General features: G+C 38.3%; 3 protein-coding genes across 9 annotated transcripts; 2 read left to right on the top strand and 1 right to left on the bottom strand.

Annotated features, from left to right (window-relative positions):
• Positions 1-697: 697 nt before the first annotated feature.
• LOC132179539 (Major facilitator superfamily protein) lies at positions 698-3,607 on the top strand. 5 transcript variants are annotated; one of them, XM_059592274.2, is made up of 5 exons: positions 698-800; positions 1,100-1,348; positions 1,510-1,727; positions 1,874-2,454; positions 2,613-3,607. In XM_059592274.2, the coding sequence occupies exons 2-5, from the start codon at positions 1,111-1,113 to the stop codon at positions 3,532-3,534; spliced, it is 1,959 nt and encodes a 652-aa protein (XP_059448257.2). In that variant the 5' UTR covers positions 698-800; positions 1,100-1,110; the 3' UTR covers positions 3,535-3,607. The 5 variants fall into 5 exon arrangements, with proteins under 5 accessions (XP_059448257.2, XP_059448260.2, XP_059448255.2 ...); XM_059592272.2 differs by having other exon boundaries at positions 707-795; XM_059592277.2 differs by lacking the exon at positions 1,510-1,727 and having other exon boundaries at positions 699-800.
• Positions 3,608-5,634: 2,027 nt separating this feature from the next.
• CYP51G1 (CYTOCHROME P450 51G1) lies at positions 5,635-9,023 on the top strand. Of its 3 annotated transcripts, none has more exons than XM_059589395.2 (3): positions 5,635-5,852; positions 6,375-6,837; positions 7,769-9,023. In XM_059589395.2, exons 2-3 carry the CDS (start codon positions 6,376-6,378, stop codon positions 8,765-8,767), a joined length of 1,461 nt encoding a protein of 486 aa, XP_059445378.2. In that variant the 5' UTR covers positions 5,635-5,852; position 6,375; the 3' UTR covers positions 8,768-9,023. The 3 variants fall into 3 exon arrangements, with proteins under 3 accessions (XP_059445378.2, XP_059445376.2, XP_059445377.2); XM_059589393.2 differs by having other exon boundaries at positions 6,336-6,837; XM_059589394.2 differs by lacking the exon at positions 5,635-5,852 and adding an exon at positions 5,971-6,028 and having other exon boundaries at positions 6,336-6,837.
• A 414-nt stretch (positions 9,024-9,437) lies between these two features.
• On the bottom strand, positions 9,438-13,758 carry LOC132177157 (FKBP-like peptidyl-prolyl cis-trans isomerase family protein). Its single transcript, XM_059589396.2, has 11 exons — positions 13,586-13,758; positions 13,439-13,505; positions 12,979-13,113; positions 12,133-12,218; positions 11,983-12,033; positions 11,255-11,335; positions 11,128-11,172; positions 10,664-10,719; positions 10,051-10,126; positions 9,813-9,968; positions 9,438-9,734 (listed from the first exon to the last, which is right to left on the bottom strand). The coding sequence occupies exons 1-10, from the start codon at positions 13,655-13,657 to the stop codon at positions 9,873-9,875; spliced, it is 765 nt and encodes a 254-aa protein (XP_059445379.2). The 5' UTR covers positions 13,658-13,758; the 3' UTR covers positions 9,438-9,734; positions 9,813-9,872.
• Between the last annotated feature and the right edge of the window lie 285 nt (positions 13,759-14,043).

Genomic DNA, 14,043 nt, shown 5'->3' with positions numbered 1-14,043 from the left:
TAACGACAATACAAATTCGGCGCTCATTGTAATATTGCTGTTATTTTTGCGTTAACAAAAAAAACATTTACCGTATTTTTAAGGATGACAGACCAATAATTATCCCATTACCCGGATGCATTTTTTCTTTATTTTCTTAAATAAATTCGTTTCACTCTTTTATTCAACAAAGTTATAAGAAAAGTCCTAAGTGTATATATATATATATTTTCTTCTAATCAATACGAGGAGGGGGGAATAGTAATCTGTAATATGTGACAAAAGGGAAAGGCATTTGGGCATTGCTACTGCGAAACCCATGGAGAAGAAAGCAACATGGAGCATGCATTAAAGGTTGTAACATCGGTGACTTTCGAAAGATATTATTGTCTAACCACATTTCACACTCAGATTAATCAAACCTACCACTTGGCATTCTACTTGGTGAGAGAGAGAGAGAGATAGATAACCATATTTCACACTCAAATTAAGCAGCCTGCCACTTGGTTGTAATAGTAACTGAGGGAGAGCCACAGAGAGATGGATCATCCATCTCAAAATGGATGTATAGGAGGATGTCTAATGTTTTTTTGTTGCAACCATTTATTGCGTTTAAATCTTCTTCTGTGGGGTTTCACAAGTTAGTTGGATCCTCTTTATTGTTTGTGATGACTTTTTTGGATTCAATTCTGCTGGCTAACTGTCCCGATAAGATGACTACTTTCACTGGTGCATATCCAGATATATATAATACAGCTCTTCACATATGCCTAGTTCGGTGAACGGTCACACTAAAACTTCATAAGCTGTTCCACTGTAAGGCTATGAAGCTTGTTTCTTTTGGGTCATATTTCTGTTTTGTTTTTAATTTCAGTTTAATTGTCAGCAACCATGAACAACGTGTGTACTTGGTGATCTTTCATAAGTTTCAAAATTGTTACTTAAGTTCAGAATTTCTAAACAGAGCAGTCCTACCGGTTAAGTTTGAAGTGGAGGATCTTCTGGGCTTTCTCAAACCAATATTCTTATTTGATCTCTTTTGTCACAGTATATGTACGTACAGGATTGGTCAGCACTTTATATAACGTCTAAAGCTTTTATGGTGGTTGGGTTTTTTCAGGAAGTTGTGGAATGGGTGCCAGAGAGATTAAGTCGCCTGAAGTTGGGCTTGAGACACCAACTACTGTGGATGGAAATTCTGAGTCCGTTCAGAGTAAGAAGCTTGGAATCTTCTTCATTGAATCTGATGATAGGCGGACGGCATTCGGGCGTGGTTATACCGGAGGGACTACGCCGGTTAATATCCATGGAAAACCTATTGCTGATCTTTCAAAGACGGGTGGCTGGATTGCCGCCTTCTTCATATTCGGTAAACAATTTTAAATTTTTTTTCCTTTGCAATCATCTTCTTCGGTTGCTGGTCAAAATCTGGAAAAGAAAATGAAAATGACAATCTTATGTGCATTGCTTTTGGCCAAAGAATTATGGGATATGATTAACTGTAGTAAACTTGAATCTTTGTTTGTCCAGGGAATGAGATGGCAGAGAGAATGGCTTATTTTGGCCTTTCTGTGAATATGGTGGCCTTTATGTTTTATGTTATGCATAGACCCTTTGCCAGTTCATCAAATGCTGTAAACAATTTCCTAGGAATATCACAGGCATCCTCTGTCCTTGGTGGTTTTCTTGCTGATGCATATCTCGGTCGATATTGGACAATAGCAATCTTTACGACAATCTATCTTGCGGTAGGATCTGTATGAACCCATGTATATGAAATAATATTGAATATATATATATATATAATTTATCTTTTTCCCAGTCATTTGCTACGGCTACAGAGTTGTTATGTTTTCGTGTACTAAATTCTTTTTTTGTATTCTCCTTCATGGAGGGTTTGACAGGAATAACCTTATGTGCAACAATGAGCATCTTTGTGCCAAATCAAGATCATTGTGATCAGATATCCCTCTTGTTAGGCACTTGTCAACCTGCAAAACAATGGCAGATGATTTACCTCAACGCTGTCCTTTATGTGACTGCATTTGGAGCTGCAGGTATAAGGCCATGTGTTTCATCTTTTGGGGCTGATCAATTTGATGAAACAAAGAAAGATTACAAAACTCACCTGGATAGGTTTTTCAACTTTTTCTATCTTTCTGTTACTATTGGGGCAATTGTGGCCTTCACTGCTGTAGTATACATTCAAATCAAACACGGATGGGGATCTGCCTTTGGCTCACTGGCAATAGCTATGGGCATATCAAACGTGGTATTCTTTATTGGCACTCCTTTGTATAGGCATAGGTTGCCTGGTGGCAGCCCTCTCACACGGGTTGCCCAAGTCTTGGCAGCTGCATTCAGGAAGAGAAATGCCTCATTCTCTAGCAGCGAGTTTATAGGCTTGTATGAGGTTCCTGGCAAACAATCTACAATAAAGGGTAGCGGAAAGATAGCTCACACTGATGATTTTAGGTACGGCTGACCCTTCCTTTACATTATATTGCTAGCTACTTCCTCATCATTAGGCTTCAGCTAAGGCATCAAATCAATAACTGAGTAAAGAAGTTGTTTTGTGGTTCATAAATTGTTACCAATATTCCATTAATTTTGAGTAAATGATTTGTGGGCAGATGTTTGGACAAGGCAGCTTTGCAGCTGATAGAAGATGGTGCTAATCCGAGTCCTTGGAGGCTTTGCACTGTGACTCAAGTAGAGGAGGTCAAGATCCTTATAAAACTAATCCCCATTCCAGCTTGCACGATAATGCTCAACTTAATCTTAACAGAGTTTTTGACTCTCTCAGTGCAACAAGCCTATACTCTAAACACCTACATGGGTCATCTGAAGCTCCCTGTAACATGCATGCCCGTATTTCCTGGCCTCAGCATATTTCTCATTTTATCTCTTTATTACTCCACATTTGTCCCATTATCGAGACGCTTAACTGGCCACCCTCATGGAGCTTCTCAGCTTCAACGGATAGGCATTGGTCTGGCAGTTTCAATTCTCTCAGTGGCATTGGCTGGAGTTTTTGAAAGGTTCCGCAGAAGTTATGCAGTCAAACATGGGTATGAGGGGAATTTCTTAACTCAGATGCCCAACCTGAGTGCATACTGGTTGTTGATTCAATATTGCCTCATTGGCATAGCTGAAGTATTTTCCGTAGTGGGACTACTAGAATTCCTATATGAGGAAGCCCCAGATGCCATGAAGAGCATAGGATCTGCTTATGCTGCTCTAGCTGGTGGTTTAGGTTGCTTTGCAGCCACTATATTGAACAACATCGTCAAATCCGTCACAGGGAACGAGGAAAAAGGCCAGCCATCATGGTTGTCCCAAAACATAAACACCGGTAGATTTGATTATTTGTATTGGCTGCTTACAGTTTTGAGTGTTATCAATTTCTGTGCTTTTCTGTATTCAGCACATAAATACAAGTACAGAGCAGCTCACGATAAATTTGAGATGGGGGGGAAGCAAGATGTATCCAACAAAAGGAACACCCCCCTCGGTGGGCTAAATAGGAAATGGAAGGGAGCATTAGATGGATAAGTGGCCTTTTCCCCGTGTATAATTCTCCTCTTCATGGATTTGTTGTTATTGAAAAAAGTCAATTTTCTCAACATTTACAGTTAGTAGATGAAAAGACAGACAGTTTTCTATATGTCATAGTTTTGGACACCCAATGTTTTAACTTTTAATTTCACCAAGTCTGAAAGATATTGAAGAACAACTGAAGAAGTGAATACCCACATTCCTCAGCAAAGGAAAGAAACTTAATCTGTTTTCTTTCAATTCCTGCAATAACGGTGAGAAGCTAGTTCGTAGCATAAGCCCATCCATCCTCTTTACAAGTTTACATGCCACACCCATTAACTTCTGGTGGCTCATCCTACCTGCTTGCTATAAAAGCACATAATTTCTCGCCCTGTGAATTCAAGTGGGGCCAATTAATTTATCCCTGTCCAGGCAGAGGCTTTTATTGAATCCCTTGAGGGCCGTTTGGGTAGGTGATGCATTGCTTGTGTAAAGAACTAAATCTATCAACCGAAAGGAGAAGCCTTTACTAGTAGTAGTAGACATTCAATGAACATAACATAAAGAAACTAAAAAAGATTTTGTCCTGTCATGTGGATCCGAGACATATAAAAAGGGTCTTATCGGCTATTAGATTTGGCCCGCGGAGCAGTCCAAACAGCATGCCATCAAAATACTGTCTATTCTCGACTTTTATATTCGGCCCAAAAAATAGGCCTATTATTGAATTATGCCTAAAATGAGCAAAAAATTTACTATCCTAGTTTAACCAATTATATAATTTTTATAGTTTTTTTAACTATTCAAATTTAATTCTACTATTTCTTTCTCTTTTTTTTTTTTTACATGTTCACACAAGGGAAGGAGGATAAGAATTCGAACTAGTGATCTCCGCTTCATGATGCGTGGTCCACAGGCCATTAAACTATCCCTTGGAGACATTCAAATTTAATTCTTTTTGTAAAAAATTTATTTCTACAGGGAAAAGAAAAAAAGAAAAATTGCAGCCCAATAAAGCATGGTATTGGTATCCACATTTCAAATATTGTCTTGAGAAACAAGAAGATTGTAGTGGCCCATGATTTCCCTCTATGATTTTTATTTTTATTTTTATTTTTTGGAGGAATCCCTCTTTGATTTTGAGTCTTTGACTCGTTATTTTAGGCACCGCATGACCGTCACTTTTTCTTGTGTGGTAAAAACAAGAAAAACAATTGGAAAAGCTCACCTTCTCTTAATACACGTGAAATCCGACAAAAAAAAAAAAAAAGTTTCATTATATTTCTCTAAGAGAGAATTTGTAATTCTCTTTGCTATAATGTCTAATTAAACATTAATTTATCAGAATTTAACCTTATCTTAATAATGATTAATTCATTGTAAAAACTTTTCAACGCCTCTACATATTCCACCAAAAAGAGAAACTAGGATTGAGCTCACTGCTTACTCAATGCTCAGTGTGGCTGAAACTTGGAAGGCTTGGGCTCCCATCGACCATCGTCTAGCAAAGGCAACAAAAGTAAAGGGCCTCAAGTCCACTAGTGTCTCTACTCGTCTACTCCTCACGGACCTGAGCCACACTTGTGTCTCATCCACTTGTTGTTCTCTGGTGTTGAGAGAGATAAAAAGAAGTCTCTTCACCAATCTCCACACGACGCAGTTTGCGACAAACCACTTTAACAGTCCCACCGATTTCCAAATTCCAGGAGCCCAGCTAATCAAGGCTGATACTCTATATAATAACACTACTATTTACGATCATTTATTATATTTTATTTTATTTTTTATGTCAACTATTTAAAAAATAACATGTTAGTCAATATAAAATATGTATGATACATATTTGATATTTTATTAAAATAATAAAAAGAAAAAAAGAGATGGCTTCTTCCAAAAGAAAAGAGACGTCTCTTCTCCCTTCCTCAAACGGCGTCAAGTTAGTGAACCATAAGAAAATTAATGTCTTTTGCGCAACGTCTGTAGATCTCTGTTTGTTTAATAGTTTAACGACACAGTTTGGTAAAAATAAATATGAGCCCTTTATTTTTTTTCTACAGCAGATGCTACAGCGCACTCAGGCAGATCCCATACCAGACAGACGGCTCAGCTCGGCTCGGCTCACTCTCACACTCTTTTGGCGTAGGTGCTGTAAAATCTTCGCTAAATCCAGAGTCCAGACCCACAAAAGCCTTTAAAACGACGGGACGAATTAATTAGCTTAAGCCTAATCACTCCCTCGTCCACTCGTCTCTCCCTCTCTCTCTCTCAAATTCACATGACCTTCTGATCTCTCTCTCGCTCTCCTTATCTTCGGCATTCCTCTCTGAAAGCAGGTACATATCCCTAATTACACTATTTTTATCGTAATCTCCGTCGTTTTCTTTTAAGCTCTGTTTGGTTGCCGAGAAAAGGAATACAACTTTTTAAGTTCCTGATCAATGAAATGCGGGCCTCATTTTAAATCTGATAGTTATCTTCGGCAGTCTTTAATTCTGGCCTCACATTATTGGTACTAGATTCCTTCATTTTCCCATATTTCCTGTGCAACTAACAGAACATCGATGGATTTCCTACATATATTTGTATATCTTATCTATATGGCCGGCGATGAGACGAACAACCTAAGTTGATGATGGCTCGTCCGCTCTCATTATATATATAATTCTTTTGAGTTTACATTTCTTGGTGAAGGAGCATTTAGATCTGAACTGAATTTCTCTTGAAAGTTCTGTTTATTGTTTTAATATGATGCGATTAGAGTTTGCAGTAACGTGATTGCTCTGAATTTGTCTTTGGATTTTTTTTTTTTTTTTCAGTTGAATCCCTAAATTATAATCTCACCCAATTACAATCAGGATGGATCCGGATAACAAGTTGGTCAACATGGGTCTTCTCATTGTGGCCACTCTAGTGGTGGCCAAGCTCATTTCTGCGCTCATAATGCCTAGATCGAATAAACGTCTCCCCCCAGTTGTTAAGTCGTGGCCAGTGATCGGCGGGTTAGTGCGCTTCCTAAAAGGTCCGATTGTGATGCTTAGGGAGGAGTACCCGAAGCTTGGGGCCGTATTCACATTGAGTCTGGTTAACAAGAAGATTACTTTCTTTATTGGTCCTGAGGTTTCGGCGCACTTCTTTAAAGCCCCCGAGTCTGATCTTAGCCAGCAGGAGGTGTACCAGTTCAATGTGCCAACTTTCGGCCCTGGAGTAGTATTTGATGTTGATTACTCGATCCGGCAAGAACAGTTTCGGTTCTTCACAGAGTCCTTGAGGGTGAATAAGCTGAAGGGATATGTGGATCAGATGGTTTCAGAAGCAGAGGTAAGCAGCATTTGATGGGTTTGTTATTACTTTGCTTCCACGTGTTTGTGGTAATTTATATATGTATAAAAATATCTTAAAGGCTCCATCTTGTTAGGTAGATGTAATTTGTTTGAGATGTGACAAGTCCTGAGGCAAGCTTTTATGAATAGCTCCAATAATATACCACCCGCATTGATTGAAATAAAGTAATAAAGCCATTTCGACCAACATTTATAGATATATTTCCGTCTCCTGAACTTTGGTTGAAATAATATGATAAAGTCATTTCAGATTGTGGGGAGAAGGATAATATTTGAGTACAAGTGCTCAGGAATTGATAGAGTTAAGAAAAACTTCACGATAACCTTGTTTAGAAGCTTGGCCTTTCAATAATGGCTATACATATTCTTCCTACCAATTTAGAAGCCTTTCGAGGCATTCGGACTTGCAAAATATCACATAGATCCCTGAGAAAAAAGGTAGATACTCACCCCAAGTGGTTAAGCATGTTTTGTTAGGAAGCAATATATTTGTATTTGGATATAGTAAACTAATGCAAAATAAGTACAAGCATAGTACAGTACTATTTAAAAGATAGACAATGGCTAAATCATAGTTTTATTAGTGAAGCTTTGTCTGTACATTTCATCTGCAATAGTTTAACGTACAGGGTTTTGAAGTGACTGGCACACTTTGAATTCTGCTTCTAATTTTCCCCATTTTCAGCTAAGTTATGCAGTGCTTTCAATATTCTTTCATGAATGTTATGCTTCGCAAGAGGCATGTTGAGTTGATATTTGAATTACTCTCTTGACCATACTTGTGTGATATGGTGTTTGAGTAGCTTATAGATGTGAGGTTAATTGATATCCCAGATTTTGCATATACCTTGTTCTGCAAAATTGATTACTATATGGTCCTAATTCTTTTCTATACTGGCACTGGACAGGAGTACTTCTCAAAGTGGGGAGACAGTGGTGAGGTGGACCTAAAGTATGAGCTGGAGCATCTAATCATCTTGACAGCCAGTAGATGTCTCTTGGGTCGAGAAGTTCGTGACAAGCTCTTTGATGATGTTTCTGCTTTGTTCCATGACCTCGACAATGGAATGCTCCCTATTAGTGTTCTCTTTCCATACCTCCCCATTCCTGCTCACCGACGCCGTGACCGGGCCCGCAAGAAGCTTTCAGAGATCTTTGCAACCATCATTGCTTCCCGTAAAGGTACAGGTAAGTCAGAGAATGACATGCTGCAATGCTTCATTGACTCGAAGTACAAAGATGGCCGCCCAACAACTGAGGCCGAGGTCACTGGCTTGCTTATCGCCGCTCTATTTGCTGGGCAGCACACCAGTTCCATCACCTCCACTTGGACTGGCGCTTATCTCCTCCGTCACAAGGAGTACCTATCTGCTGTGTTGGAGGAGCAGAAAAACCTCATGGGAAAGCATGGGAAAAAGGTTGATCATGACATCTTGTCTGAGATGGACGTCCTATATAGGTGTATTAAGGAGGCCTTGAGGCTTCACCCTCCACTGATTATGCTGCTACGTAGCTCTCATAGTGAGTTTAGTGTGACAACCCGAGAGGGAAAAGAATATGACATCCCAAAGGGCCACATAGTTGCCACATCACCAGCATTTGCAAACCGCCTTCCCCATATTTATAAGAATCCAGACAGCTATGATCCTGACAGATTTGCCATTGGGAGAGAAGAAGACAAGGCTGCCGGGGCATTCTCGTACATATCATTTGGAGGTGGCAGGCATGGTTGCCTTGGTGAGCCCTTTGCATACCTGCAGATAAAGGCAATATGGAGCCATTTGCTGAGGAACTTTGAGTTGGAGCTTGTATCACCTTTTCCTGAGATTGATTGGAATGCCATGGTTGTGGGTGTGAAGGGAAAGGTGATGGTGCGATACAAGAGACGGGAGCTTTCTGTAAACTAATCTAGGTCGGGTGGTTAATAACTTGGTCTTTGGGATTTTATTGCACCGTTCTCCTGTATGCATCTAATCACTGGTGTCGTACTTTTGATCTATCTGTGTTTCTGGAGTGGTCTTGCTCTCTTTTGTTGGATTGCGACTTTTGTTAGTTTTCTTATATTTATTTTATGGTGATTATTGTAGCTTGTAACAGAAACTTTAGTTTTGTTTCCGCTTTGAGTTCCAAAATTGGAGATCCTGACATGAGTTGAATTCCTTTTTGTCATCTTTGACTTGAGGGTCTAGAACGAGAAATCTATATCTAGATGGCTTCGTCTTCGTGTATGAAGTTCGTGATTCGAGGAAGGGCCGAGTGCACTTGGTTTATAGCCTCCTACCGACCGTTTCAATGTCAATTGCAATTTGCAAATGCAGCATTCTCTTATAGCGTTGCCCTCCAAAAAGACCTACTGATCTTCCAGATTGAGCAGGACAGGACAGATTTTTTGTTCATGCTTTGCACCAAATTTGACTAAGCAACGCGTTTTTCACCTTCAACAGAAACTGAAGTTTTGATTTGTGAGTGTTGGTTGGAGTGTTTAAGCACTTGGATGGGAAGATAATACTGCACTGTAAATCAATTTGGTCCAATTTACTTACATTCATGAATATTATGAAAATGAACTCACCTACCAGAATGTTGATTCATTGAATCATTACCACTCCATTGAGATATAATTTAAGTTATTAACAATGATATAATACTAATACAATTATATAGTAAAACAAAATTTCTACTTACACAGGCTCGTATTACAGTAACTTTTGTTATATTCTTCGCACTTCGCTGGCAAGGACCAGTGATAGCAAAACTTATGGAAGCTATAAAAATAAACAATAAAAACAGATCTCTCTATCTTCTTGGAAATAATCTTTCACGTTGATCAAGATGATGATGCTTTATGTCTCTCTGGCATAATCTTTCAGTTCCCTGATTCAAGGAGTGACTGAATGCATGAAAGCTATAAACGCTTTCCAAGTAAAAGGAGAAAACGGAACAAAAACAAACCTCAATGTTTCAGGTGGTAGTGTCCGTAACACTAACGCATGCTGACCTTGACAGGTATCATCAGTTCGATGTGATTTTCAGGAGTTCAATATCAAACAAAAGAGTCTTGTCTATCAGCCCTTGGTTCCTCAGTACAAAATCCAAAGCTCGTTGGCCCTTTGAAACACATTGCCATTGCACCTTCGTAAGGATTCACATAAGTTTAATACAAGTGAGAAAAAATACTCAAATTTTTTACCGAAAATGTTGTTGGTCTTGGGCCACTCTTGTTGAAATCATTCTCGGGATATCCCAGTTCCGGGGGCACTATGATCCTGCAACACTGTGAAACAGATTGTGAAATTTGCTTTCAATTTTCTTTTTTCCTTCCCTGAATCTACTAGGCGCACACTATGCATGTATACAACGTGCCAATACTGCATTAATCCTAGTTTTGTGATCAAGGTCAAGAGAAAGTTGCATTAACAATATCCAGATGTTCAGAATTTCAATATAATGAAAGAAATCTCCAGTTGGTGAGCTATAGTATTAACAAGAAGTTATGGTGACTAGCATCAACATATAGAGCCTGTTTACTAAATTCATCCATGGAATGCATTCTTGGTGTACTTATGGTCAGAGGACGCAAACTGAGAGACAGAATATGTCAACGGCCATGAGGAACTATGGATCAGGATCTTGTAATCACACTAAAGTGAATAAACTACCATAGATGTCGTTCAGTGGTACTCCTCTTAATACACTTGATGAATGGAATGTGCACTAGTTTTTAAGCAATTTAATTCAAAATTAGGTATCACTCCAAAAATAGCAAAGGCTAATAGGCTGTTTCAGAAAAGCAGATGCAGCACCTTCTAATGCCACCCAGAGACATGCCTGAAACAGCTTCCTCAAATGCTGGTATCACCTGAAGATTCAAGAGCAATCGAGCACCATTAGAAGCCTCGATATTGAGTATCCAACAATATGATAATGAAAAGACAGGTGAATCGTACAAGCAATATGGTACAATTACTATTACCTAGTAGTCAATTGCATCCCAACTAAATCCCAATTTACAAATTTGCACTATAGAACTTAAACAATTAAGAATAGCTTCTGATATAATTTATAAATTGTAAAAAGCCAAATAACAAAGAATTATCACCAATATGAGACCACTGACCAAAATGAACCCAAGCCATGAGTAATAGTTAAAAATGAAATCAATACACATAACAAATTAGAAACTTAAGGAGACATTTCTCCCCCATCTCATCCAAAATGTAAGGACAACATTGTTTATTGTTCGAATGGAGAAAAGAATATTCCTCACCTCATGAGATCCTACTCTAAATTTGAAGAAGTCCTTGTCATCACCCTGCATTTTAACAATCACATATTGTTGTGTTTTAATTGGGCATAATAGAAACTCCAGCAAAAGGTTGAGAAGCATTCCATACCTCAAAGGAACCACCCTTTGTCTTATTTCGGGCTTCAAATATGCGGCCATAGTATCCTATGGTGTAACCATCCCAATCAACCTAAAATGAGATCATCACCCATAAGCTGCTACAGTTTCCAAGTTTAAGGATAAAACAATTCAGCATTGAACTTAAGTGTTGCATGCTTTATATCAATTGTATCCATGGGCCATGTCATTTATTTAACCCATTCCTAATAGTTGTAGGTTTTATAACACTGATGTCTGGTTGTTTACGGGCTCTTGCTTGGGTTGCCCACCCTTTGTCTATTTTAATTTCCCCTTTCCCCTTCACCCGAATTGAATAGAAAGAAAAATAAATAAATAAATAAGTATATCCAGGCTTCTTTGACTTCAATAGTTCTTTCTTCCTCTTCCTCAAATTCACAATGCAATTTTTAGCAAGTGATTGCTTTGATTATCCCAATTATTCTGTCCAGATTTTCCAAATTTTGATACGAACCTAGCCCTAGCCAGACACAGAAAGAGTCTTTCGTATTGAGTTTGTCCAAATTTCAGCCAGATCAATGAAAATAGTTGAACAGAGATTTCAATTAGCTAAAAAGAAGTTCCTGTTCCACAATCTAAAATAAAATTTATTGAGACCAAATCTTTGCAACTAGGCACCCTGTCTGGGTTTCAACTTGGAAACTATATGAAAATTTCAAACAAAATTGTGAAACAATGCATACACAATCAGTGGCTTACCACTACAGTCTCTCCCATCTTCGGTGAGGGGCCATTTCCTGCTCGCAAGTCCTGCATTCTTTTTAATATGTAACTAAAATAGACAATTATATGATGGTGACGGACTTAAACAAGCAAGGAGGCCTTATAATGTACTTTTCAACAGGTAACCTTATACTGAAGACCTGATTCTGTCTCTGTGTAGTCTGGATACCGCATTTTACTCTTGCCATAGTCCTTCCCCCTCAGTGCAGGCACTGTATTCACGAACATAGTGCTGACAGTCAGTATTTAAGCTATAACATCTCCTATATATCAATCATCCAATTCTTAACAAACTAAGATAACTCTATGGTCCACAACCATATGAATGTGAGATACAACGCAAAAGCGCTATGCTTTAGTTACTGCACAGAAATCAACCTAGGTTACCAAGAGCATGATTGTGTACGCATCAACTGTTACAAAACCCAAGATTAAAGAAATTGGACTATCTATCAGTGAAACTCTCTAATGATCCATAAAAATCATATTATTAGGGAGGAAGGAGGAGGTAGTGTCCCAAGAGATGGCCAAGCCAAACTAGTAACATGTAATAACCCATACCTGGAGGAATTGTCTCTTATTTCAGCCGAAGCTGAGGGACCGAGGATGGATCATCAAGCTATTGATATCGAATGCAAGATATTCTTTTTGATAAGTGAAAAGAATGAATGTGACAAAAAGATCCATTATTTAGATCATTGGCCAACTTTAAGGCTCTAGTTATAGCCTTGCAAAATCTTTTAGTTCATATAATGAGAATCCAAATTGAATACTCCAAATTACGGATGGATTTAGCATCTATTACTAATTGAGCAGCTATAAATCGGGACTAAAGAGTAGGCATTTGCTCCATTAGTCCAAAACCAACGTTAATTTTGGAGAAAGCTTGATATGCTATACAGCATTTCCAATAATACACAACAAACACACAAGCAAAAATATAGTGAAAGTGTGCGGCATTAGGAAAATTACTGTCAGCAAATTCAGATGCCATGGCTATCCCATCGATTGAAGCATTCCACCAGTATCCTGCAAGTATTCCAATAGTTGAGAGCACAACTTTCCTTCGCTCAGTGAGTTCCCCATAAGCCGTAGGGTTACGATTACCTACAAAAAGATACAAAATAGATTTAATTATAACCCTGCAACGTGAAAACAAGCATTATATATGTTAATCTACCACTTTAACATTCATTAGAAAAAAACACAATCAAATCTTTTCAAAAATTTCCCTTTGCACACACAACATAGAAAGCTAGTAAATTTATCCCAGAGAACAAAAGAAAACCTCAATTAAGCCATATCAGCATCAAGATTGAAAAATTGGAGCCAATTTTGTCTGTAACATCATATTTTTTTACCCAAAAATAAATGCATAGAGGAAATTCAAAACGCGTAATTGGGTTAATAAATTAAAGGGGTAGCAACTAACCGCATAAACTTGAATTGGGTATCTGAGTTTCATGAAGAGATACAGAAGTAGTTGGTCGGCAGCATCTCTGAAACATCAAATGGCCGTCATATATGTAGAAAGACCCATATACGTAAATGAGAGAAATAGCAAGACGAGAGGACGTACCAAAGTTGGAGCTTTAGTAACAGATAACGTCAGGGATTGCGGTAGGGATCCAAACGCTGAAATTGACGCCATTGATTATCAAAAGAGTGAGAAATTATGCGAGGAGTGAGTTGGAGGTTTCGCGGGAAGATAACGGCCTCAGCCTTGTTTATTACTAGTAGTCGAGAGCCCTCTAGGCCTCCACAGTCCAATTGTATGACTTTCTAACGTGGGCCTACCATGGACCCGTCACTTATTAATACAGCCTCGAGTCTGTTCTTTTTTATCTTTGGGGCCAACGAAATTTCTTGTGTTGTTTTTTTTCTTTGTTAAGTAAAGAAATTTCTTTGTTTTTTATAAGCAATACACAAAAGAAATTTCTTGTTTGCTTAATAAAGAAATAGGCTTTTTTTTTCTTTTTTTTTTTTGAAAAAGAAATAGGCTTTTTCTCCACTGTAATCTCTCTAGATAATTATTAT

Source organism: Corylus avellana, chromosome 4, assembly GCF_965113065.1.
Source record: "Corylus avellana chromosome 4, dhCorAvel1.hap1.2, whole genome shotgun sequence".
In the NCBI taxonomy this organism is placed as follows: domain Eukaryota; kingdom Viridiplantae; phylum Streptophyta; class Magnoliopsida; order Fagales; family Betulaceae; genus Corylus; species Corylus avellana.
This window is presented reverse-complemented; position numbering and strand designations above follow the sequence as displayed.